This window comes from Episyrphus balteatus, chromosome 1, assembly GCF_945859705.1.
Source record: "Episyrphus balteatus chromosome 1, idEpiBalt1.1, whole genome shotgun sequence".
Lineage (NCBI taxonomy): Eukaryota > Metazoa > Arthropoda > Insecta > Diptera > Syrphidae > Episyrphus > Episyrphus balteatus.
The window spans coordinates 16,818,303-16,846,290 of NC_079134.1; the positions used below are offsets into that span (position 1 = coordinate 16,818,303).

At 29.3% G+C, this 27,988-nt stretch overlaps 1 protein-coding gene across 1 annotated transcript in view; it reads right to left on the minus strand.

Moving 5' to 3' along the window:
• LOC129921267 (guanylate cyclase 32E) overlaps window positions 1–27,988 on the minus strand; it is a 93,928-nt gene that overhangs the window by 18,955 nt on the left and 46,985 nt on the right. The window contains exons 2-14 of the mRNA XM_056003010.1: window positions 19,699–19,832; window positions 19,364–19,475; window positions 7,764–7,838; window positions 7,529–7,636; window positions 7,283–7,406; window positions 7,045–7,194; window positions 1,494–1,602; window positions 1,323–1,407; window positions 1,045–1,197; window positions 824–964; window positions 537–718; window positions 322–436; window positions 87–159 (exon numbers count right to left, since the gene is read on the minus strand). Of these exons, the coding sequence (XP_055858985.1) occupies window positions 87–159; window positions 322–436; window positions 537–718; window positions 824–964; window positions 1,045–1,197; window positions 1,323–1,407; window positions 1,494–1,602; window positions 7,045–7,194; window positions 7,283–7,406; window positions 7,529–7,636; window positions 7,764–7,838; window positions 19,364–19,475; window positions 19,699–19,832 (1,561 nt within the window). The remainder of the gene's footprint in view (window positions 1–86; window positions 160–321; window positions 437–536; window positions 719–823; window positions 965–1,044; window positions 1,198–1,322; window positions 1,408–1,493; window positions 1,603–7,044; window positions 7,195–7,282; window positions 7,407–7,528; window positions 7,637–7,763; window positions 7,839–19,363; window positions 19,476–19,698; window positions 19,833–27,988) is intronic.

The following is a 27,988-nucleotide window of genomic DNA, read 5'->3' on the forward strand; positions in this document are numbered from 1 at the left end:
AATTCTTCCTGAAAGATAAATTCTATCTCCTGGTAACACATACCAAAAATCTTTCCAAAAATAAACACAAATCTCAAATTGCTTACCTATGCTGGTGTACGCTCGTTTCGTTGGATCCATACCACCATTCAATATGCTTTGACGACATGTTGTTTGAAACTGTCAGCAAAAAAAATAAAAGAAAAAAAAATCGAAAAAGAAAAGAAACAACACAAAACATATTGATTACATCACATCCACCATATCCACAAGTATTGTAAGGTACTCTATTAATACTCTTATAAGAACTGTCAAAATGTTACTATGGTTATATAAACTTACAATGTTTCGATTGCCTTTCATATTGAAGTCAGGACTCGGTATATTTATTGGGGTCACGTCTTTCATATCGACTTTCCACAGAAGACCAGCCAATGTCTGCTCATATCGATAATGCCTGTATAAGATTGAAAAAATTGGAAGAAATAAAAGAAGACAAACAAAATAGTTAGCTGGAAGTCGACTTATTTTACTATCAAATGTGACATATTGACTACTTAATGAGAAATATGCAAGCAACGATGAGAAAGAAGCCTATGAATATTCCAGGTCCAATAAATTTCCAATCTATTCGTTTGACTTTGCATAACTCGCCTAGAAAGCCACAAATCGGTTCGGCCAAAGGTGGTCGACCTTTTAGCCAAAGTATTGGACGATCCTGTTTGATGTAGCGGAATTCCTGCGGCGGAAATAAATTGTTTATTTTTTCGTTAGCCGGAAATTGGTTTTCTGTATTTTTAGTGAAAACAAAACAAAACAAAAAAAAAATAGAACCTAAATTTACCGGAAGGGATGATTGTTTGTTAAACACAAAGAAACCAACTGGTTGCATGGACATTTTAGCCAGCGATCCGTGTCCGGTGTCGTCCTGCAATGTTATCACGGTATAGTTGCCTTCTGCATCGCCATTCGAATCGATGTGCACCTGGACATAGACGAATAGAAGACGTGTTGAAATACAATACAAACTTATGCCTCTGGCAGGCATCCAAAAATGTAATTTACATCGAAACCCTGAATTGAGTGATAGGATCTGTTGAAGACTCGGCTCATTACCAAGCTGCCATCACGAATGTCGCCACCAATAAGGAGAATCTCTGTAATAGCTCGGGCGTATATCATTACCGTGTCATACAAATGAACACCATAGATTGGAACCTACATAAATTGCAATATAGAGAAGAGGTAATGGATATCATAACAAATTGGAGGCAAATATAATCAAAAGTAGGTTAGTGTAGGCATGCAATAGGACATTATTATGTTTGACAAAATTTATGTACCGAAATATTGTCGAATACTCTTTCATGGTACGGAACTAGGAATGGATACTTTCGAGCGTTCTCTTTGATTTTGCTGCAAATTTCTCTGGGAGGAGAGGTTTTGGAAAACATATTTAAAAATAATATTGTACTGTAAAAATTGTTGTTTTTGTTGTAAATTTTTGTTTTTACCTTAAATTCGGATTCTGGGGATATGACATGCTGATTTTGATGACAGAACGAAATGAATTTTTATCTAGGGATTTATTTTTATCGCGTTTTATATATGGATCAAGGTAATCTAAAAAAAAAAAGATGACAAATCATAAAGGGAAATTAAATTTTATATTCAGAAGTAGTATTGGAATGGGAACTATTGATATTCGAAAAATGAATTAATTTGATGAAGACAAAACAGATAAAATTACTGTAATATCTTCATATTGCTTAATTTATTCTTTTGAAATTTTATTTTCGTTTAAAGATGATTTTTTTTGTTCTTGTGTTTTTTATTACAACAAATTTGTATTTAGACACATTTGCCTATAACGAAACCGAAAACATAAATAAGAAAAATCAGGTTTTTTCCGCAGTATTTGATTTCCGTCATTATTAATGGTTAATGAATTACACAGTATCTTGAACGTAGATTTTTTTTAAATTTTTGTTAATTGAACTCAAGAAATCAAATAAGTTCATTTATTTGTGTAATTTAAGTCCAATAAATATGTATTTTTCAAAATATATCTTCATAAAAACACCAACGCGTCTAGATTGGGCCAAAATAACAAAAAGTCTTATCAGAAGAATGTCTGCCAACTACCACAATGAACTGTGGGAAAAAAACGAAACGTAAAATATAATATGCTCAATAACGTATATTCATTGTCTTACTTGAATCATCTTTAAATTAAATTTGAAACAACTTTAAAGAAAAAAATGTAATTATTATCAGCCTCCAGTTTAAGTTGCAGAAACACATACAAATTTTCCAGAATTCCGAAAACAACATTAGTATTTCTCTAGTTTTAAACTAAAATTTTTGTTTTATATTTTTTCATATAAAAACATTTATTTTTATTTTACTTTTACTGAACCGAAATTCAATAGATTTTCAAAAACGCATGTGGTGATAATATCCTTAAGATGTGAAAAATAAATAAATTGCACGACTGGGGTCGCACGTACTTGCTCTTATGCTTAAAGTAACAATAATGTTAAAGCTTTTTATTCAAGAAATTTAAAATTTGATATTTTGAAGAAATTTCATAAGTAGTATAAAAAAATTAAATCTGTTTTTATAATTAATAAAACTCCGTTTTAAAATATCTTAAAAAAAAAACAAATATGCCATTTTATTTCTCGTATAAAAAGAATTTTGAAATATTTTTTAAAAAACCAAAAATGCGTTTTTTTTAAATTTTCTAAAATTTTAATATTATCTTTACTTACACACTTTTGTTTAAAAATTTTCATTTAAATCGGGTTAATTTTGTACGAGATATTCAGAAACGAAAAAAACCGTTCTATGACAGGTACCGTTAATAACGGTACAAAAAATATTTTTTTTATTTAAAAAGTTGGCCCTTATGTGTAGTACTACACACAAAAATTTTAATCAAAATCGTTAGAGCCGTTTTTGAAAAAAATTACCTTTTCTATTTCCGTTATATGGCAGGTACCGTTAGTTTTGGTCATAAAAAAAAATTTCAATTTCCCCTCTAGGGAATCACCAAAAACTGCTAACTACCAAGTTTGAAGAAAATTACTTCACTCGTTTAGGCTGCAGCTCCAGATAGAGACAGACACACAGACAGACAGACAGACAGAATTGCCGGACCCACTTTTTTGGCATTCTCCATCATCGTAATGTCATGTAAAATTGTTATCTCGAGTTCGATTTTTTTTACGAATCCTAAACCTGCCCTATAGTTACGGTGACCATATTTCTGGAAGCGAAACCCGGGACAGATAAAAAAAATCGTAGATCATTTTGAAAATATTAATTTTTCAAAAAAAATGATTTTAAATTGTATGATCCTTAATTCAACTTTTAACTTGTCCTTAAAAGTTTATAAACCATTCTTCTTTACTCTTTCATTTGTTGTTCATTATTCGAAAAAAAAAATTTCCTGGTGTAGCCTGACAAACAGAACCTGGAACTAATTATTTTCTTTTCGTTGCTCATTACGCAGTTTAGCCAACGAAATTCTTAGCTGTGCTAGAATATTTGGAGAGTTTTCAATCGTTTGTCACTCCCATTTATTTGTCCAGTCAATTTTTCTTGCTCCAAAATTTTTTTAACTTTGGAGACATAGAAAAATTTTCGTTTTGCTTCATCAGCGTACTGAGCTGAATGCTTTATCCGAAAAATTATAAAAAAAATTTAATTTCCAACCACTGTTTTCTTGTTTTCTGTACAAATATTGAAAATAGAATGTGCAAATACGGGACAATCACGGGACAAATAACAAAATACGGGACACTTATACGTCCCGGGTTTCTTAAATAAAAACACGGGACAAGCTGTAGAAATACGGGACAGTCCCGGGTAAACCGGGACGGATGGTCAACGTACCTATAGTACCTATATCGCAAGTAAAAAAAATATGCAGGTCAAAAATTAGAGCTCCTAGAAGAGAACCAATGTGATCTTTAGGCTTACTGAGCCGAATTACATTTTCTGGAAAATTTTAATAAATGCTTTAAATAAGGAAACCTTTAAAATTAGCATGAACTGAATATGCACCCAAATGTGAAAAATTAAATATTTCAAAAAATAGAGCTACTTTGAAGAAACCCGTATGGTTTTAAAGTTTATTCATTGGGGTATTTGTCCAAGTTCGATATTATTGTATTTTGTAGATGAGAACTTAACTCTTCTTTCGGTCGAAGAAAAAGTAAAGTTTTTAAGATTTAGTGAACCGAAATCCATAAAATTTGATATACCTACCTAAATCCTTCTGGTAAATTTTAGAAATTAAAAATTGTTGGTCAGTGTTCTCACACTTATTTTCAACAGTGAGATAGCTTGATGGTAAATCGGCATCGATCGCCAATGGTCGCAATTTTTTTTTATTCGTTGGCTTTTTCAAAGTTAAAATAACTTTGATATAAGGATGTTTTATGATTAAAAATTGATCTATTTCCAAGAAAAAGTACAAAGGAACAAAGATATTCAAAAACAAATTTAATTTTGGTTATTTGAGTGTTGCAGGAAGAATTTCGTTAAAATAGTTCTAGGACACCCCCATCTCCCATCTATATAATGTTGAAAGACAATTTTGTATGCGTTAGAATTGCTGATATATTTGATTATCACCAAGATAAACTTATTAGTCGGGCGGCTTAGCATTAAAAAAGAGATCAATTGTGCGCTTTATGATAAAAGCATAGGTAATATTGGGCCACTTTATATTCCATCTGGAAGGGTAGATACAAGAGTTTTTCTTGTTGCACTCGCTTTGTTGCATATCATAGAAAAGGTAATGGACTTTTAAAACATCATAGACAAAAATAATAAAATATGGGCATCCAAATATTTTAGGTTAAAGGGTGTTTTTTTTAGTGCGAAAGAATACTTTTGAAATGGTACCATTGCACCACATGGAAAATTTATGCATTTTTTTGGACTGCATACATTTGTTATACATACTATGAGAATCATAAATAATCGGAGATTTCCGATTTGTTCGAAGTTGGACAATTTTCTACCTTATATTTTCCTGTGCGTTAAATTTCTTCGTAAATTCTCCAAATGAAAATATTTGCTGTATATTTTTTATAATTCAAATGCACCTATTAACAAAGGTTAGTTAAGTCTTTATGGCAAAAGTAGGTGTAAGGTTTAAGCTTTTTATAAAAGAAAATTGGTATTTGATAAGTAATATCAAAAAAAGTGTTGTTATAATGACTTAAACATTTTAACCACTAAACCAAGTATTCCATTTGATTTCTTGTATAAAAATGAAATTTTAGAAAAACAAATTGTCTAAATCTTTAGGGCGGTTTTTGTATTTGTTTCTTATATATATTTACAGTACATAATTCCAAATGTTCTAATATTAAAAATAAAAAATGAAATTGGTATGCCATTTTTAAGAAAATATTAATCAAAAATAATGGAAAACGGAATTGAAAAAAAACCTTGTTTTCAAAAAACTGATTTTTAAAAACAAAATTCTTAATGGGATAGAACTTGTTTTATTCGCATTTTCTTTATGACGACCAAAACAGCCTAACAACAGTGTAAGATTCTTAAATATTTTGTTAAAAATCCAAAAATGTTTTTTTTTGATTTTTTGATTAGCGGTTCGTTAATTTTTTTTGGAACTTTGTTTCTTTTTTTTTTAAGATTTAAAATAAGGTGGTAACGATTTAAAAAAATGAAATGAAATGACATTCTTCGGTTTGTGGTCAAAATCATTTCAAACGGTTTGCGTTTAGGTAACTAATCAAAAAGTCAAATATCATTATTTTTATTTTTTTATTTAAATCAAATAGTCAAATTTAATCCAGTCGTGATTTATTTTTTTACGAACATTTAACTTACCCTATAGTTTTTATATCATCAGTAAAAAAACTCAAAATCTATATTAATATATTCAGACACAAAAAGATGGAAACGTTTTACATAACAACTACAACGCAACCTATTCAGCCTTAAAAGCCTTCAACTGCAATTGCTTAAAGGCAACAGTGAAATATCTACTATGGTATGTATGTCGTTGGTTCTTCCTTAAAGTCACTGAATTTCAAACTGAAAGTAACGCAAAACATCAAAGTTGGATGTGTTTGGGGGTTGGTGTTCAGGGAATGAGATATCGGCTGATATTAAGGACGAACATTGGTTGCCCGGTGATGTTATGTGGCATTGTATAAAGCTTGCCCATGACCATCTCTTCTGCCTGTCTGTATACAAAACCGTGTGTATAAAAAGATAAAAGTTTGACTTTATCCAAAATCGATGACGTTACACTAACTTGTTTGGATATTGTAAAAAAATTGTAGAATGGGTTTTGAAAGGCTAATAAAAAAAACAGGATTCATAACAAAAAATAAAAGAAAACATTGGAAATTTAAGGAAATGCACCAAGAACATTCGCAAACAGGAACAAGGATAGACTTTTTAAGGCTCTTCCAAACACATTTCCTCAAAAGGATAATTCCTAGAAAACCCTTTTTGGATTTCAAGGAAAAATGAATGTTAGAATCATCAAGGTATGAATAAATTCTAGGTAAATACAAGATTCATCAAAATGTCATTTACATGCCCCCTCTATGCATTCTCAACTCCTAAAAAAATTCAGACTAATTTTATTATTGTCTTAACCTTCTCAAAAGTTTGTTTATCACCGGAAAACATCGTCCCATACAAACTTTAACAAAACCTTTTTTAATTTAAAAAACTTGCGTGTGTGTGTGTGTAGAATAATATGAATAAGAATAAGAACTTTTGACATCATTTCGCCTGAATCGTCTCTGCCTTTGGCCTTAACCTTAACCTTGACAGCTTTATAAGGAGACATTTTATTAAAAGTTTTCAAATTTCTTGGAAACAAATTAAAGTTAAATTTGATGTGATTCTTTCAAGTAGTTTCATGTTTTTGTTATTAAAAGGACTTCTTTTAGAGAATTTAAAGTAATAAAGGACATCATTCTATTTTCTTACTTTTCAAAGTAAAATCATTTTCAAATCAATAGTTCCCACGAAACTGTTTCAAAAAGAAATGTTTAAAAATACTTCTCTCCATGATGTTCAATCGACGTTTGGAATCATAGATCTCATCATCAACTGAAATAATTAGATAATCTCCGGCTTCGAGTAGCTTTCGATTTTGTAGGCATCGTACAAAGTCCACCATTGCAATATGCTCTCCAATGAAAACATAAACTTTCCACAAAAAACAAAAGAATTTTATCATTTTTTGGGAATTTTAATTACGTATTTCCATCAAACTCAAAAGAATGTAGAATCTTACTTCTGGTACTTTGATATGTCTCATCGACGATTTTCTGCATTTTAATTAATGTTGTATTCATGGGAATGTAATCGGAAATTTCCTTGAAGTGAGTAATTGTTAAGTTCTCGAGTTCAGCCAGGTCCTGTCTCGGAAAGATAGAGGTTGTAAAAATAAAAATCAATTATAAAGTTGATGTAGGTATTTTTAATTTATAAAAATAAGTTTAACAAACTTTAAAACTTTATACTATTATATTTCACTTACTTGAATTGCACGTGCTACTTCTAAACCCCAATCAGGTTTAGTTCCAACGATGATGGCAAATTTGTCCCAATTAAAATGATGTAAAAGGCTTATTACGCTTTTCGATACCTGTTTACCATCACAACATTACACATTTATTGTCATAGTCAACAGGGGAAAAGTGGACAAAAATTAAGAGAAAATAAGTATGAATCAACTGGGAAAGGCTTATGTAATTGTTTTTTGATTGATTTACTTTGGAGGCCGGCGCCAGTGTCCTTGCAAATGTGCGAAAGATTTTTTTATTCGAAACGGCCGAGTCTGCACATTTCTGAAAAAAGAGAGAGTGAAATTATTAACTAGGGAAACGAAGATGAGTAATTGATTGTTGAATGTTTTTTTTTTTAATGGTTAATACGGAAGGATTCATCAAGTTTATTTAATTTGTTTATTAAATTTTGGGAAGATAGCGGACATTTTAATTTAATCAAGTAAACTCGCAGGAAATGGTAAAATTTAATAAAGTCTTGACATTTAAACTGAAGGACAGGAATTTAAATTGAATCTGGAAAATATCAAAGTGTAATAGAGCTGTTTAGTTTTTAAGTCTTAACATGCTAGAGGCAATTTAAGGTGAATATTTAATTACTTCCAATCAATTTTGTATACTATAGACATGATTTATTCTTTATCATTTAAGAGATAGCGCCTAAAGTTATATTGTTTATTTTCAGTTACACACACCACCCACCCATCCCAACCGGCCTTTTCTTTGATTTGGATGTATAAGATGTGAAATTTTGTATTACAAAATAAAGTGCATAAACAATACAGTTTTTATGCAAGGATGAATTCCAGAAAAAAATGTTACATGATTGCATTTTTTTCTGCCCTAACACAAAGAAATAAAGTTGTTACTTCCTAACGGTGAAATGCACTTGAATGCGCTAACTTTTTGTATTTATTTAAAAAAAAAACTTGTCTTTTATAATGAATTTATTATTTAACTTTTCAATTCTTCTCATGATTGTATAAAATTAACATATCTGCGCCCTATTGGAGTGCCGTTTGCCGAATACACCAAATTGCATTTTTTGAACTTGGTATGCAGTCTTATGTTTTCGAGGGTGCTCTTTTCAAATATGTTATCCACGTACGTCTTAATGCGAGGGATTTGATGTATAAGATCAGGAGTCAGGACTTATAAGACAAATTATTCAGAAAAGAACAAAAAAAAAAATATCCAAAGAGTAGATAAACTTGAAGATATAAAAAGTCTTTTCCCTTTTATGTCTTCGGAAGATAAATTATATTACGAAGCCTTATTTAAATTATGTTAACATAATAAATAATTTATGTAGTATATGTTTTTATTAAAAAAATATTCTTAATTTAAGTTAATTTTTCTCTAGTTTTTTTTTAAAACCAAAGTACAAAAACGAATAAAGTCACTAAGTTTAAGTTTCTTTTTCGTTTTTCATTTTTTTTGTATATTCTATATTGTATCGTATACAGGGTGTCCCAAAAGTAATGGATCAAACGAAATATGCTTATTGGGGAACTTAAGGGCTCTCAGAATTTGGTAACTTGTTCATCCAAAATCCTTACGGTTTTCGATTTAATGCAATTCTTGTGCAATTTCGAAAAATTCCTACTTGGCAACAGTATTTTGCTTCCTGCGCCCATTATTGATTTTTGTTTTTTTTAAATTCTTTTACGAAAACATTGCCAAATAAGTAGGAACCATTAATTTATCAAAAAAATGTTTTATTCCATACGCCATTTCGCTGCAAATTAACTAACAGTTTCAAGTTTTATAAAAAATCTATTTCTAACTTTTATTTGAGAGCACCACCGCAAACAAATTTTGTACGGTTTTTATTATTTTAAAAACTTGTCCCAGTATTGCAGTTTTCAAAAAAGTATAAAAGTTTCCAAAGTTGAAGCTAGATCGCAAATTATTACAATTTGAATTCAACAAAACAGGGTTTTTCAGAGCAAAAAACAAACAAAAATAAACAAATTTTCTTGAACAGTTGTTTGTTTATTTCTCTTTGAACAAAAGCCTCTATTTTTGTTTGAATTTTTGCTCTGAAAAACCTTGTTTTGTTGAATTCAAATTGCAATATTTTGCTATCTAACTTCAACTTGGAAACATTTATACTTTTTTGAAAACTGCAATACTGGGACAAGTTTTTAAAATAATAAACCAGTGTCACACCGTACAAAATTTGTTTGTGGTGGTGCTCTCAAATAAAAGTTAGAAATAGATTTTTTATAAAACTTGAAACTGTTAGTTAATTTGCAGCGAAATGGCGTATGGAATAAAAAAATGTTTGATAAATTAATGGTTCCTAATTATTTGGCAATGTTTTCGTAAAAGAATTTAAAAAAAAACAAAAATCAATAATGGGCGCAGGATCAAAATACTGTTGCCAAGTAGGAATTTTTAGAAATTGCACAAGAATTGCATTAAATCGAAAACCGTAAGGATTTGGGATGAACAAGTTACCCAATTCTGAGAGCGCTTAAGTTCCCCAATCAGCATATTTCGTTTGATCCATTACTTTTGGGACACCCTGTATACTTTTAAAAAGACTGAAGTACAATATTTTGATAAATTAAGATTAAAAAATGGATTTTTAAATAAATTATAATTTTCGTTTTAAAGTGTGCGAATAATCTTTTTGAACGCGATTTATGTCTTATTATTCAGATAACCACAAATAAAATATGTTAATATTGAAAAAAAGAATAGTAAGGGTATTCACGTAACCAGATAATTTTCTTCTTTGCAGAAAAATAGTAAATTCCGCAATAGGTTTAAATGAACACCCCAGCAGAAAATAATTGCGTAAACAAGGGAAACAAACAGCTGTTTGTTAAACGTCAAATTGAACTTATAAAATTTGTTCAATTAAAAAAATAAAGTCAAGCTAATTTTGCAAATACTATGCAACAATAAAAAAAAAAATGTAATTTGCTCAGATAAAATAATATTCTTTTTTTCAATATTAACATATTTTATTTGTGGATATCTGAATAATAAGACATAAATCGCGTTCAAAAAGATTATTCGCACACTTTAAAACGAAAATTATAATTTATTTAAAAATCCATTTTTTAATCTTAATTTATCAAAATATTGTACTTCAGTCTTTTTAAAAGTAGGTCCGATAGGTGATTGAACACACCCAAAGTTTATCAGATTTTTTTCTACGGTTTCTGCTTCAAATTTGTGAGATAAAATTCTATGATTTGCAGAATATTTTTCCCATACAAATTTTGACAGCTCATTTCTACCGATAGAAAATTCTACGGTTTCTACAGTTTCTATGGGTTTTCCGCGTTTACGTGAATACCCCTAATATTTCGGTGACTCGATTCGCAAATTTACACAAAACAACTCTGGAGTATATTCGGTATAAAAAAGTAAAAATGAATGTTGATATTAACATACATTAAAGGAAATGAATGTTCTAATCGTTCGGAGTAGATTTTTGTTTTGAATACAGTTTTCTTAATATGCCGTTAGAAAACCATAAAATTTAAAGGATTTACTTTTTTTAACCAAAAAATATGACTCTTTTGCTTTTTATCAATATTTTAGCATACATTTTTATTTACAAAAAATGTAGATGGTAGGAAATAAAGTTTTTTTTTGCATTTTATTCGCAAGTAGTAGATCCTTTCAAAATGTAAAGTGATTTAGTAAAACATTTTTGAAATATTTTGTTATTTATAAAAAAAAAAAAAACAAAATTTTAAATGAAAAACTCGCAAAATTGAACTTTTTTTTACTTATCTACAATAAAGAAGTTTGTAGAAGTTCTATTCAAAGGACTATCTAATTTTTGTTTGTAACATTTACTGTCCGATTGTCTTCCATAATCACCATTTATGAGTCATAAAAATTCTCAAAGTTCTAATCTCCTTCAAAGCAGTTCATAACTCAAAACAATCTTTACAAAGGATACATTTCGTTTGTGAATCTGACAAGTTGCGAATGTGGAACAGAATCGTAGTGTTAATCTACTTGAATTACCCATGCTTCCAACAAATTTAAAATTAATCCAGGAAGCACTTCCTAATTTATTTGACAGAGTCAAAGAGAATCTCTATTAGAAAGTTGACACCCCTATATGCAAAGCTGTGTTAGATAAATATACTAGGTACGTTTTAATATCATGAAAACCTATTTCAATAAGCTCTTTTGATCTTTTTATGCTAGTAGATTTCTCTATATTTATTTTGTCAACCAATTTAAGCAATACAAAAAATAAAAAGAAGATACACTGTAGACTGGTATATATACATATATCCCAGTCTTTAACGTTAATAAGAATTAATGCCCTTCCTAGCAAAAGTTAATTAAATTGATACCTAATACAAAAATTTTGGTAAATGAACATCAAAAAGCTATTTAAAGAATTTGAAGTGTATCTTGTTGTGGTTTGTTTCCGGAAATTAAATTGATATTGTAATTACAATCTGTGTTTAATTGTTGTTTTAGGAAAATTCCTAAAAAACAAAATCATTATATTTCAGGACATGTACAATTTTAATTTATTTTAACTTTTTAATAACAACAACAGAGATTTAATGTATTATACATATGTTCATGTTTTATATTTAAATATTTGATAGATTCCCAACTCCAGGTCCCAGGTGTATGTTACACTAGGCAAGGCACAATGCATATTAAAACCACAGATAACCAGAAGATGACTGATTACATTATTGAGGATGTTTATTTTGATGTAAAAGCTTTGAATATATTTACGAATAGGAAATTATTCAAAATTAATTATTAAAATACCAAAATATCTATATAACAAAGCTATTTAATGCTCCTGGGCTTTAAAATTTCTATCTAAAATTACTGTGTTCATGTTTTATAGCTATATTAAGGATATTTGGAATTAAAGTTTGCCAATTTGAAGTCAAATGTTTAACTTTCTTGGTTTCCGGTTTCGGAAAGCTTTCCCACTCTTCATAGAAAATAAATAAAGAAAATACCATATTAACTAGATTTACATAATTTTAGAAAATCAATTTCTAAAATGAGACTTTTTAATTATTGCATACCTGGATACCTTTTTAGAAATTAATTTGAAAAGTATCAATCTTCTAATTGTCATTAGCAACATAATGTTAAGTTAAATCCTTGAAACACATGTTTGTTAGAGTCACGAACAATAACGTGTTGTCATGAGTTAGAAAACAAAAAATAAAAAATATATTTTACCATCTAAGATTTCATAAGGAAGATGGAGAATTTGCTTTCCAATCTTTACGTAAAATACATAAATGGCCTTCAGAATTAACAAAAAAATACAAATAGGCATAATTTAAATAGAACATCAGGTAAAATGACAACCCACCATACACATACACATACGATTATAATAATGATTTGAAAAACGTGCTTTATATTAAGCTCACATACTCTTACAGACAATTTATGACATTTACATTCCTCAATATGGAAACATGTTGTTTTTAGTATAGGATGTGACAAGGTCAAGGTAAAATTTTCATTTTTAATGAAAAAAAAAAGGGAAAAAATACAACCAAAAGTGATAGTATGTAATTGATTGGAAAATAAAAATGTGTAAATTTAAATAACTCCTTTTTTTTGGTCAAGGACTCAAGGATGAATACAAAATAGAATTAAAATTATTGGCACGTGCATTGATTTCACTAATAAAACTTTTTTGATACTTTTGTTGATGGAAATGTAATGTGTTGTTGAAAATCATCACGAAGACTAAAGAGTCACGAAATTTTAAATAAATGAATTTGGTAATTTCAAAAAAAAAAAAAATAGGAGAAAGTTTTTATTTTATTTTTTAACATTTCTTTCTTGATATAGAGTTCGTGATAATGGAATAACGATAAGAGTGAATGCAAAAATATGAAATCACTCAATTCTGACATTTATAAATGAAAATTGACGCAAAAAATTGTCCGAAAATTTTAAAAATTATTATGGTAATTTTAGTTTTTAATGCAAAAGCTTGTATATTCCTTGGAATGTATTATTAGTCACTAACACACTTACTTTTTGTGTACTTCGAAGAAATAAGTTCAGCTAATTGAAAATATCTAATATCACCATCGACTTTCTAGCACGAGTTTTCTGAGCATTTTTCCATCTTTGAGCGTCCATGTTGATAAACTGCTTTTTATCTTAACAACTTAAGGCAGGCCAGCAAAGTAATTATTTCCGGTCTTTAGTGTTTCGAATCTGCCGCATCCGCATCCACATCCAAATCCTAAGCCAAACCCTCTATAGGATTATTGGCAGCAACTTTAATATAAACTATTTTTGAGGGTAATTTTGATTTATCTTGACTGAATTTTAATCAAAGTAGTGCCAAAAAAGTTCCAATTTAATACATTTTAACCCAATTCGCACAGAAAAAAAATAAATTTGATCCCTTTTTTAACCAAACGTCAAAATTTAATCGTGGTAGAAAATTTAACCAACATTTGAACCCAATTCGCACACGGCCTTACATCGTAGTAAAAAAAAAGAAAAGAAATCTTTTTATTTAATTTTTATTTTTGAAAAATCAATTTTTCGTAAACGGGGCATTTTTTTGAAATTTAAATTTTAGACGTTTATTAATAATAGCAACAAAATTGCATTACAATTTTATTTCTGATAATTTTTTATCAAAAAACAAAACCGACTTCCATGGATCAAAACTGTTTTTTTTTTTTTATGGAAATTATGAAATTAAAATGGGACCACATTAAACAAAAAAGAAACAAGTTTTTTTTAATCGACTCTAACGGTTTTTAATTGTTTTTTTTTTTTTTTTCTATAAATGCAACCTTTTGTGTACATCCGAATGAAAACAGTTTTCGATGACTGAACTCGGTATTGACAAGTTTTTGAAATTATATACCCGTATTGCGATTTACAACTATCGATTTAGAGTTGATACTTGATAAATACTGAAATTTGGTATTTTAAAATCCATTTTATAGTAAAATTGATCAACTTTTCAAGGGAAATTTGAATTACGAGTAGGTAGGTAGTATATAAATTAATAACGGAAAACATCATTTTCCGTTTTCAAAACTTTTTTGAATTAAGTAATAAGATATAGAAATTTAATTTTTATCAACTTTCAATTGACAGTTGCAAATCTCTAAGAGATAGAGAAAAACAAAAAATAAGTAATAATATTCATGTAAAGGGCTGCCGGTAGCCATAAGAGAAAAAGATACACACACCACGATTACCGAGATAGATAGGGTTGTAAGAGGATTAGGAAAACAAGAATAGAAAGATAAAAATCCTGAACATCATTGCGAACAAAAACATTTGAAAATATAATTTTATGGCACTAAGATGGTTACACATCTTAATGTTTTATTCCCCGAGAAGGTATTAATACTACCATCCTCTTACATACTCTTACGTACTACTAATCACGTATGTAGACCAAACTAACGAGGAGTTCTGAAGTTCTTAACAAGCCAAGAGTTCTGTTAGTCGCCTTAAGAAAATCGTTACTGTTTTGTTAGTAGAATAGGTTAGGTAGTCAAAGAGTTAATCTACCTTTGCTTTCCTCGTAACCATAGTTTCAATAAAAATAGAAAAATTCATTTATTTACATACCAGCTTTCGCTTTTTAAATTTTGGTTTAAAGAGTTTTCCAACTAAAATGGTGAATATTTCTTCAATCTCAAAGGATAATAAAGTGAATAAACGAAAACAGCGTTAAAATGCACACACATTCATAATTATTTTACCACATAGTTTTATTAAACATTTCCTGAACTCCCTCAAATATGTAGGGATTTTTATTTGCCTTCCTAACGATAACCTACACCTTTTTCGTTTTCGAAAGAATGTGTTTTGTGGATATAGAGTAAGACTCAGAAGCAAAGTGCTTACTTTTGAAGTTTATCTTTGGTATTCTTATGAGGAATGTTGAATGTGGGAGGTTTTATTTGCTTTTCTATTAAGTTGAACTCAGTTAAGTCAAGGTTTAACCTTTCAAAGTTTTTTTTATTAATTGGGATGTGGGATAGAAGATTTAAGGGGTTGAATGACTTCCTGTTAATATATTCAAAGCCGGAACCACACTTGTCTTGTGTGGTGTGTTGTGAAGAGGTGTTTTTTTTATATTAACTTGAATATATTTATTTGATAAATCTACATTTTTGTTTCTAAAATTTGAAAAAGCGTGGAAACAGCAATAAAACACAATTTTACAATAGAACACCAAAAACAAGTGTGGTTGCGGTTGACGAAAGTAAGTTGAATGAATTTATAATGCATAGAGAGTGAATTTACCTTACAAATTTTAAATTGGTTAATGCAGAGTTAAGCAATCAAATTACAGTTAAAAATTTAAGTTTTTAAGAAAAAAATTTAAGGTATTTCATATGGATTGTAAAAAATATACAAAAAAATAGTTTTAAAAATTACTTTAACACCACAGAATGAAAAATGTTATTCGAATTTTTGTATATAATTGAATTTAAAAAAAAAAGGAATATTGAAAATCGTAGGAGCCATTTTTTTTAATAAGTTGGTATGCAATTTTTTATGAAAATATTGATCAACAGTTAGAACGAAAATTATAAGAAAAACTCATGAACCCGTTATGAAAAAAATTGTTTTTTCAAAAAAAAAAAAAAAAAGTTGGTTGTAAAGCTGGTTTACGGACGATGATTTAACAAGATAACGTCGTAAGAAAACAGGTTGTGTGCCCCCTATGGGGCATGAGAAGCATTTCCAAATGCCCCATACGGAAATTCCCCGAGTGGGGCAGTTGAAATGTGACCCGCAGTATAAAGTATAGACTGTTAAGGATGGTGGGGCTAGTATTCTTGTTTGGGGATGTTTTTCTTGGCATGGTGTGGGGCCATTTCATCGGATAGAGGGTATTATGGACCACCTTAAGTACAAGGAAATCCTAAGGGACACTATTCTACCTTTTACTGAGAAGGAAATGCCTTTAAAGTGGACCTTTCTACAGGATAACGATCCAAAGCATAAGACTAAGTCTGTGAAACAATTGCTATCCGTCCAAAAAATCGCTGTTATGGAATTGCCAAGCCAGTCCCCAGATCTGAATCCTATTGAGGACTTGTAGAGTGACGTGGGAAAAGTGATTAATAGGTCTGATACCTCAAATTAGGACAAACTTTGGCAGGAATTTCGACGAGCTTGGTAATCAGTACCTTTTGAACGATTTCGGAGTCTTTTTACGTCTATTAACAGCTGGTTTTATGCTGTGATAAATAATGAGGGTTACCCAACCAAATACTAGTTATTTTCTTTTAACTGTGTTAAAATTTTTGTTAATTTGTTTTTGTTTTTAGGAAGTGTGCTATTTATTTTGTCCTAAAAAATTGAGCTGTATTAATGATTTTGTTGTTATTTTTTGTTTAAGAATTCAATGTACTTAATTTTTTTTTTAATAAATCAAATATATCTGTGTTCTTACTTCCTCATTAATAAAACAGCTCTTTTTAGTTAAAAAAGTGCGAAAAACTTTCATTTTAGAAATTTTAGGGTACATGTGCTATTTATTTTGTCGCCACTGTATATCGCTCATGTCTGTGCGACGTCTACAAAAAGAGCTAGAATTTTTCAAACCCAATCAGTTTTCATCAAAAAAGCAAAAATATCATTATTTTTTATCTTCTCACGCCATTAAATTAATTTTTTTTTGTAACAACCTACAGCGAGCAAAAAAAAAATGCAAATGAAAGAGGTTTAAAGAGTTTTGAACAAGAACTATGTTACCAAAGGGATATTGAAACTGTTTTATTTTCATTAAACAATAAACAGAGTCAATTTGTGGAACATTTTACTCCAAAACCATTACTTGGTCAAAAGTCTACCTAAATATGCGTTTTTAGACGAGCAAAAAAATGCAAATGTTTTTATTGTTTGCATTTTTTTTGCTGGCTACTGTATATTGAATTTTATATCATAAGAAAGCTTATTATTTCACCTTTCATATGACTTTTCAATTATATTTTTAGGATGCTTACAAAAAAAGTTAGAATTTTTTAAAGCCAACCATGTCAAGATTTTAAACTGAGAATACGGTACTTCCCACACCGGTGGTGGCTGGTCTTGGGCAACAGATCTCCACAGGTGTTTTGAGGTATTTCTAAATTTTTTTAATTTAACATTGTGTAGCTTGTAGTTATGTGTGATATATCAAATCACAATGCTCAATAAAGTTTAATTATTTTTATCTGTTCTAGATCAAAAGAAAAAAACGTGTTGAAAAATATAACTTTATTTTACCGTTATCTCAAAATTGTGACTATATAGTCACAGATATAGTCCTGTCTATTATCTATCTACCGTATTAATTTCATTCATTTATCTGTCGAAGAAAAAAAGATAAAAATAAAAAATGGTTAAAAACGGTCAAAAAACTTGGGACAAAAAACTTGTTTTTCCCGTTATTCGGTCAAAAATCATTTTAAAATAAATTTTTTGCGAATGCATGTGCACGGTCACAGACTACATGTTCTATAAGTTTGAGATTTTTTGAACGCCACGAAAAATTAAAAAAAAATAAAAACTCACCCAAAAATACCCCCGAAATAAAATATTATGGAAACCATAAAGCTTACACAGAAAATTTAATATAAAAAATTTTATTATCTTAAAAAAAACTTGGGATGTCTAGTTTATTTTTCATTATATAGAACCGACTCAACAGAACAAACACCATCACAAAATCTAAATTACAAACAGTACCTATGTACAAATTTTCCGCTTAAAATTACATATTTTCATTTCAAAACCTGGGGTCGAATTACTGCATACGTTCGTTAACGAATGGTTGCTATGTGTCCCTATCGTTTTCTAATAATTAAATAGAGAAAGAAATAGTCAAAATGTTAACGTATGATCGTAATCGTGTTCCGTAATTCGACCCCTGGAATTGAAAATTATTTGATAGAATGAAACGTTTTTTTTTGTTCATTTTATTAATATTCAACTTAATTCATAAACACCCATTTATACTGTCCAACAATAAACTTATGAACTTTAAAACTTTTCGTGTATGTTATTTTGAAACTACATAGCTTAAAATTTGACATTTTCCTCTTAATTTCCATTGCAGGTACCTAATCGAAAGGGATTCCAAGAAATTCTGAAAATTAAGAGGAAAATTTAAATTTTCCAGACATGTACATATGTAGTTTCAAATGAACATCAATGACACCAGCGTTTCTACCTGTTGCAACATTTTAATTCGGTTTACCACGTTGGTCTGTTCCACATTACATTGAACATGGCCTAATTAGATTCCCATACAATTGCGAACTAATGCTTTTCAATTTATGGTCTTCCTTTTGATAGTTGTTGATTTCATTTATTGGTCAGTGTAAGCTGTAAAGGGTTATATTCATGAAGCTAATATAATAGGTATTAGTAGGTATTTATAATGCAAAAGGGAACCAACGCATTGTTACATCTGAACAACAAATTCTCCATCATTTGGCTTCGTGTTCCCAGTGGTTTGAGAGTCAAAACATAAAAGAGTATAAAATCCATTTATTTGAAAAAACCGGAAAGTCTTTGATGGATTTCTTTAATGGAACTACACAGATCATCATTGAAATTAAATTAAATGCATTTAATCAAAAACTTTAAAGCTCTTGTCAGAAAAATAAAACTTTCTTGAACTCAAATAATTGAAATCACTTTCTTGCGATTAAAGTAACTAATTGGTAACACAAAGGGGTTATCTAATTTTCCAATTACGGAAATAAACTTCAAATACTTCTTTGTGTCTTCGCTAATGACATTAGAGCATGATATAAGAGTGACGATAGAAAATTTGTTGAACTTACAAATGACATCATTGGAATGTTCCATGCTGAAGCAATGAGTGCTTCTCCCGTACAGCCTTCATCAGGTCCAATGAATGCAGCAATATTTTCATCTCTCATTTGTGTCATAAACCTTTAAAAGAAATGAAAAAAAAAATCATATTTAATTAAAATAGGATTGTGTGATAAAAAGTTTCAACACCACGTATTTTCCACCATCAATCAAACATGAAGACAATTTAATTCTTCAAAATTGGACCGACTGACAAAAAATGAGATCTTAAATACTTTTGACTTCACTCAAATGTGTATCTCTACTCAACTCATACATAACCTCAAAATATATACCTACTTACTTAATAGGCTGAAATCGATGTGAATCGACCCTTTGACCAATATCGAAAGCTTTAAAATCCAATTTCCTTCCTGGCAAAAGTTTGGGGTTTTCATTTACTTTTTTGATGGCCAATGGCAAACCGCCAAGAGTAACCTGAAATCGATACAAAAATTATGATAATATTGAACTTCTGTTTATTGTAGCAAAAAGAATATAATTTTCTTTTTGTTTGTTCATTATTAAATTTATTCCATTTAAAAATATGACTCAATAATAATGTGGTAAAATTATTCGCAAATTTCATGAGCAAACAATATTGAATTTCCATTTTTTTGTTTGCATTAAAATAAATAACAAAAAGGCTTTATCATGAAATGTCCATATTTTTGATATAGAATATCAAAAATATTACATATTTTCGTCAGACGGATTAAAGAGCTTTAATTAATCAATAGGTTCAATGCAATGAAGCTGTGGGTGTAATTATATATCTTTTGTGGGGGCTTCTTTGGGTTTTAAATAATAACTCTTTCTATGAATTTGTGCTTAAAGAAAAAGAAAAAAAATAACAAAATTATTGGGATATTCAACAGATGTTGCGGATTTTATATCTTCTCTTCTTGGTTTCCTGGTATTAATGTTCTATGAACATCCATATCAATTTAACCCCATTCGAAACATTTATTAAAATACCTCATAAAGGTATGAGTATTCAGGGAATCACCTTGTACTTAAAACTTTGAATGAAGCAAATAAAGCAATTTATTTGAAGAAATATCATTTTATTTTCTCTCAAAATGTAGATCTAGAGTGATTAATGACATTTCTGAGAAATAATGCTTTCTCTTGAAAGACTGAAAAAGAGCTTAAAATGATAACATAAATCTTTTAAATAACATCCTTTTAAAGTCAAAATTAACTTACTTACAAAACAACAAAACACAAATCCAGGAATTAAAGAAAAATACGTATACGCCCCAGTGAATTATTTGAATTTCAATAAAAATTCTGCAATTATAATGGTGTTTCTGCTTTCGAACACTTTGCTTTTTTTATGAAAAAAAAAAAAATAATTCAAATTAAATTTAAATTTTCGTATGCTTCGTTAAAAGTTAGAAAAAACGGGAGATAGGTACTGTTAGTACGAGGTTGAAAATTCTGTTGTAGTTTTCAAGATAACCTTTGGAGTTATGCCTTTTTCAATATTTTATAACACTGTTTTTAAATAATTTGTTATTAATTTCAATTTTATTTTAAATTAAAAAAACATGAAATTATAATCAATTTAAAAATATTTGATAAAAAAAATTAGAATTTGAACCAATTAAGTCGTTTTGTGTTTTTTCGAAGGAAATTGTATGATTTTCTTACAAAATTTTGATCGGCAATAAGATTTTCCTTCACATAGTTTGAGAAACAAATAATAGAGACAATAATATCACCATTATTAAATTTATGATGAATATTCACATTCAGTTTTATTTATTTTTTTTTTTTCATTTTAAAGAAGTAAGAAAGAAAATACTCATAAAGAAAAAGAAAAATTATCATTTTAAAACATAATATTAAAGCATAAAATGCTTGTTTTTTAATAAAAAAGTTAAAATAAATCTTGTATTGGATTTAGGAGTGTAATACTACCCATTTTTAACAGTTTAATAATTTGCTAGAAAACAGTTTTTTCGATTTTATTCAAAAATCGTTGGAGCCATTTTCGAAAAAATTGCAATACCTTTAAATGTTATACTTGAGCTTTCAGTTCTAATTGCATCGATTATTTTCAAAAAATTACATTGTCCATTTTGCCTTTAAAAAAAAAAAATATTTTTTGAATTAAAAAATTTGAGCTTTACTTTAAATGCAAATATTTTCCTTATATCAAAGAATGTTTTTAATTAATATTTGAATTCATAAGAATTAATAAAATCATCCGTTTTGTGGGCTTAACTTGCCATTTTATATTAAAAAATTCATTTTTTGTAACATATGTATCAAATTTAAAGACTCTCCCATAATGAAGAAGTTTTCAAAGTCTCTATCATAAACTCCCTAAAAAAATTATTTAGATCACCTTAAAGGCTTTGCCTCTTAAACGAGAATAAGCAACTATCTAAAAAGTAAAGACAAGTTATTTCCATAAATCTATTTTTACATTAACCATAGTTGTACTTCTCACACACTTTCTATTGAAAGCATTGACAAGAAATGTTAACCCAAACCTCATCCTACACAGACCAAGGACTCTCTCTCTCTACTTTCAAATGCATTGATGGTTAGATGAATGGATATGGGTGCTGCTATGGGTGACAATCTAATAAAATGGAAATAAGCGAGTTGCACCGAATTCCGGAAATTTAACCAATATCCTTATTTTATCTTGTCATACTTTTTAGTCCAGATTGGTATATGGAAAAATGCAGCGAGAAATGTGATGTGTGGTTCATAGCAATGATTTTTAAACTATAGAAAAATAGTCATTGCCTAGATACCTTACTATAATTGGAAAACATCTTTTATATGCTTTTTTTGCTGTAATGGCCAAATAGTATGCTACAGCAAACAAGGACTCCTCCTATGAATACATTCATGTCTTGGTGGGTATTGTTAAGGTTGACAGTGCTTAGATGCGATTTTCGGTCAAAAACAAGTTGGTTACAAGAAATACAATGTATATTACATAACATTGATTTTAAGCTGAAAAATTGTAAGTTAGTTAGCTGGAAACAATCTTTAATTTTGTTTTCTTTTACAAGATAAGTCTTGTCTGTGATACTTGCCTCCAGCACTTGTCTACGATTCTTGTCTGGTTATTTTTATCTTCTGTTTGTGATTTCTGTATTTTTTATTACATACAAATATTTGCAAAGATTGCGCACCCAATTCTTATAATGTATCTTGTTACATACATTTATATTACAGATTTAATGAAACTCATGTTCAAAATTTTCAGTCAATAAATTCGCGTTTTAAACGCTTTGGGAATGTGTTTAGTGTATTACAATCCATAAAACATGAATTTCCAATTTGTGAATTTTCTCCATCCTTTCAAAATATATTGGTTACATTTCCTTGCGATTGTATTGTAATACAAAATATAACACATCTGTTAACGAGACCAAGGCTGCTGCTATCAAAAATTAATAAAACATGACTTTGCAATATCTCTTATTGGGTTTTTGGTTTAACCTAGACGATGTATGTTACAAAGAATGACACCAAAAAAAGAAGTGTTGTTCTTCACGTTTTCTTTGGGTTGAACTTATTTATTATTTATTTAGTTTTTTTTTTAATCACTTCATACGTTTTGAAGGTTTATAAGATGAAATTTTTGCTAGACTCTTTTTGTTTGGGTTTTTGTAAATTAAATTGTTTATAAATTTTTTTTCGGAGATAAGAAATATGCCGTTAAGAATATTTAGCGATAACGAATATTTTTCTACGAAGAATATGTCCGTGCTTCTGTACCAATCAACAGGATTAGTCTGATGGGTGTTTTATAAAGTATTTTGGTGCCTTTCATTATTGAATTAAAATATCAGTTGTTCGTATAGAAAGATATGTATAATGGCGTTTTCGATTGGCAGTCCGGAAGCGTCCGGAATCATTCTGAAAGCGTTTTATTCGTAAAAAACTGACAGTTTTGTGTGAATAAAATTTTTTCAGAATGATTCCGGACGCTTCCGGACTGCCAATCGAAAACGCCATTATAGTCTTTTTATGACTTGTACAAAACTACGGAAATTACCTACATATTTTCCATTTTTGAACGTCAAAGTCCACATTTTTAGTTTTTCATGTTACAATAAAACAATTAAATCAAAATAGACTCTTTCTGTATATCACACAAGACAACACAAGGAATTTTTTTAAGAACAATAATTGAGAATATTAAAAAATTTAAAAATACAAAAATAAAATACGTATACGTCACAGTGACCTACTTTAACATCAACAAAATTCCAAAAGCAAATGTTGTAAATTATGGTAAACCAGCTTGTAATAATACTTCCACTGGAATTTCACCGTTTATATCAGAATATCGCCCTGATATTTTGGAATGCTAAAAAGCGATATGCCAGAGGGTTGAGAAATGGAATCGGGGACTTATCAACAAAAACAACAACTAAACGTTTTATCCAAAAACATAAGTTAATTAACATTAAAAAAATTTTTTAATGGTTTAAAAGTAAAATTTTCAATTTAGGCTATTTTAAAATTTTTAAAATTATTAATAAGACCAAAATCCATCCACATGACTTCACAATTCCATTAGTTCAATGAATCGTGACTTAAATTAAAATTCAGGAAATTTAAGGAAATTATTCTGTCTTCATATTTATCTTCTAATGATGAAAACTTATCATACCTAAACAATATTTATATTTATCTTAGAAAAAAAAACATCCTCCTACTTGAAAGAGTCTCATATTAATATCCTTATCGATTTTATTTTGGTTTACATTAAGGCAAATAATGTTGTGGAATGGAACACGATGCGACATATTTTCAACATAAATTCAGAGATCATAAGGATTTTTAAAGATGTCTTTTTTTATTTTCGTCTTAAAATGTAGGAGCATACATTTTTGCCAGTGGGTTTCAATATTTTAATTTTAGGTTAAAAAAAAGACACACAAAAATCATAAATATTTATCCAGAAATACAAAAAACAAAAACAAAAGGCTGGGACTTAACTGCATGTATTTGCTATCATTTTTTAAAGCTGATGATTTAAGTAAATAGCAACCATTAAGCAAACTGAAAAAAACACCGTTTTTTACCTACAACTTATTTTCACTATAAGATTTTTTTTTATACATTTTGACTAGGACTGAATAAACATAACCTACATCAAGATAAATCGAACTCGTCATCGTCAAAACTGTTTTCGAATAAATTTGTTTAAATTAATACAACTGTGTCATGTGTCAAAGATATTCATAAAATATTCAATAAAAATAAAACGGACGGTATACGATGAAAACCACCATAACCATTTTTTTGGTTTTTATTGTAACGTGAGATTGATTTTTTTCACAGGAAACCTTGTTATACATATACACTTCCCCAAAAGGAGCAAATAAAAAATATCATACTGTGCAATGTGCATGGAATATATATTTCTCTTTTGTGTCCATTTTCTGGAAATTAAAAAAATAGCTATGTATTTTAAATTATTGGAAGGATTAACATGTCTGCTGTGTTCTTGGAAATATTTCTGATGTGATTTTGTTTGGTTTTTGTAGTTTGGTTTAACTATACGGTATGTCCATAAGCGATTCAAGTTAAAAAAAAATATTGTGGTTCTTGATGGTGTCAGTAAAACTGTAAAGTCATAATTTGAGGCTTTAAAATTTTTTATTTCAGTTTTTTTTTTGCATTTATTCGGCTGAAATTGCACATTGAAAAATTACAATAAAAAAAACTTGATTGGTAATACCAATCGATTTTTAAAATAGATTGATACCCGGCTTCGTTGCTGAATGCCTTTTAGACAATGAGCCATATAACTTTATCCTATATTCTTTATACAGCGCCATCTAATTAAATGAACGATGACTTTCGAATTATTGTTCAAAGAGAAAACATCAATGCCTAGCCTATCAGAAACATCAGTTGCTTGGGGGCACGAGTTAGAATTAATTAGCGAAAAAGTTCGAAAAGTTCTTCAAACTGTTTACGCTTGCTTCAAATCGCAAGATAAGTTTACAAAAATCGCAACAACTCAAGTTACCACAGTATTTTAGGACAACTCATCAATGTTTCCTGTGATGAATTGTCTTTTGATAAACTGTCCATGATGAGTTATCCTAAAACCTGTTTAGTTGAGTTTAACCTAAAATTAAAATTTAGATCAGTTTTGAAAATATAGTGGCTGCTGGATCAGAACCCTGATTTTTCACGTCGAAATCCAGCTCAAAAACGAAGCTGATTACAAGTAAGTCTACAAACTCAACAACTGATCTAATGTGATAGAATTTAGCCGAAGGAGCTCGTATCTGCTCTTAAAATTTAGATCACTTTTTATTTTTACTTGCGATATAGGTACTATATACATATATCAAGTTATGCATTCGTACAAAAAACAAGTTGAGATAACATTTTTCCATGACATTACGATGGTAGACAATGCCAAAAAAGTGGGTCCCGGAAGTCCGTCTGTCTGTCAGTCTGTCAGTCTGTCAGTCTGTCAGTCTGTCAGTCTGTCAGTCTGTCAGTCTGTCAGTCTGTCAGTCTGTCAGTCTGTCAGTCTGTCAGTCTGTCAGTCTGTCAGTCTGTCAGTCTGTCAGTCTGTCAGTCTGTCAGTCTGTCAGTCTGTCAGTCTGTCAGTCTGTCAGTCTGTCAGTCTGTCAGTCTGTCAGTCTGTCAGTCTGTCAGTCTGTCAGTCTGTCAGTCTGTCAGTCTGTCAGTCTGTCAGTCTGTCAGTCTGTCAGTCTGTCAGTCTGTCAGTCTGTCAGTCTGTCAGTCTGTCAGTCTGTCAGTCTGTCAGTCTGTCAGTCTGTCAGTCTGTCAGTCTGTCAGTCTGTCAGTCTGTCAGTCTGTCAGTCTGTCAGTCTGTCAGTCTGTCAGTCTGTCAGTCTGTCAGTCTGTCAGTCTGTCAGTCTGTCAGTCTGTCAGTCTGTCAGTCTGTCAGTCTGTCAGTCTGTCAGTCTGTCAGTCTGTCAGTCTGTCAGTCTGTCAGTCTGTCAGTCTGTCAGTATGTCAGTCTGTCAGTCTGTCAGTCTGTCAGTCTGTCAGTCTGTCTGTCTGGACCGATTGATGTCAAACTTGGTATGTAGCGTTATTTGGAGACTCTCCAGAGGTATTTTTGGAATAAATTTTTTTTTACCAAAAATAACGGTACTTGTCATATACCGATTTTAGTAAAATTGAAATATCTCGAAAACGGCTATAACGATTTTGTTTAAAAAATTCAAATAGTAGTTTTAAGCTAAGGTCTATTTTCTAATAAAAAAAAATTTTTGTTTGAAAATCATTATTAACGGTACCTGCCATAGAACCGTTTTTTTTTTAAATCCGATTATATCCGAAACTGCTTATTCGATTTCAACGAAACTTTTTGTGAAGAAGCATTTATATAATTTAAATATGAACCAAAAATTAAATTAAAAAAAAATAATTTTTGGATTTTAAAAAAATTTTGAAATTTTTTTTTTTGAAAAATCAAATTTTCGAAAACGGGACATTGAATTTTTTTGAAATTTTGTTTTAAGATGTTGATTAGTAATTTCTACAAAATGGCATACCAATTTTACTTTATAACTTTTTTTCCAAAAAATTATTTAGAAAAAATTAGTTTTTTAAAAAACGGCTCTAACGATTTTGAAAATTTTTTTTCTAAAAATGCATCTTAATATATCAATCAAAACTGCATACTTGCTTTGGAGGGCAATTTGATTTCAGATTTTATTTTATTTTTTTTTTAAAACGATATTTATTTTTTTTTTCCAAATTTCTAAATAAAAAGTCCTAAAAATTTAAGCAACTTTAACTCTAAGAGCAAGTTCGTGCGACCCAGTCGTGCATTTTATTTTATTTAATATGAGCAAAACCAACGAAATATTTTATAAGAGTTGAAGAAGATATTATTTAAAATACCATATTTTAATGAAATGAAATACTATCTCAAAGATCTTTATAAAATTAAAAAGGAGCTATGACCCACTGGCAATATTTATAAATAAATATGAAAGTATGATAATATTATTAAATTAAATTTGTCTCTATTCTTTTTCTCATGACATTCTTTTTATGCATATACTTATGTCAAGTTTTCAAAGTATATTTTATTACAAAGATGCAAAAAACCTTGTCTAAATATATTTATTCTACTCTCGATATAACAAAAGAATATTTGAAGACGATGGAAAACAAACATCAACAAGATAAATAATAAAATAATAATAGTTGTGCTTTTCTATCTAACTTTCTCTAAGCTTTTTACTTTACCACATAGAGGTATATATATGTAGAACAATGTTAAAGAATTCCATTACTATTTTACTATACAGGGTGTCCCAAATGTAATGGATCAATTATCTCAATTAATTAACTCAATTCCTAACTTTTATTTCAGAGCATCAGCCTGCAAAAAATTTGTATGGTGTGACGCTGGATTATTATTTTGAAAACTTGCCGTGTTATTGCAGTTTTCAAAAATGTATAAAAATTTCCAAAGTTGAAGTTAGAACTAAAGATATTACAATTTAAAAACAACAAAACAGAGCTTTTCAGAAAAAAATAACAAAAAAAAAATAAACACATTTTCTCGACTGTTCTTTGTTGATTTCTTTTTGAATAAAAACCTC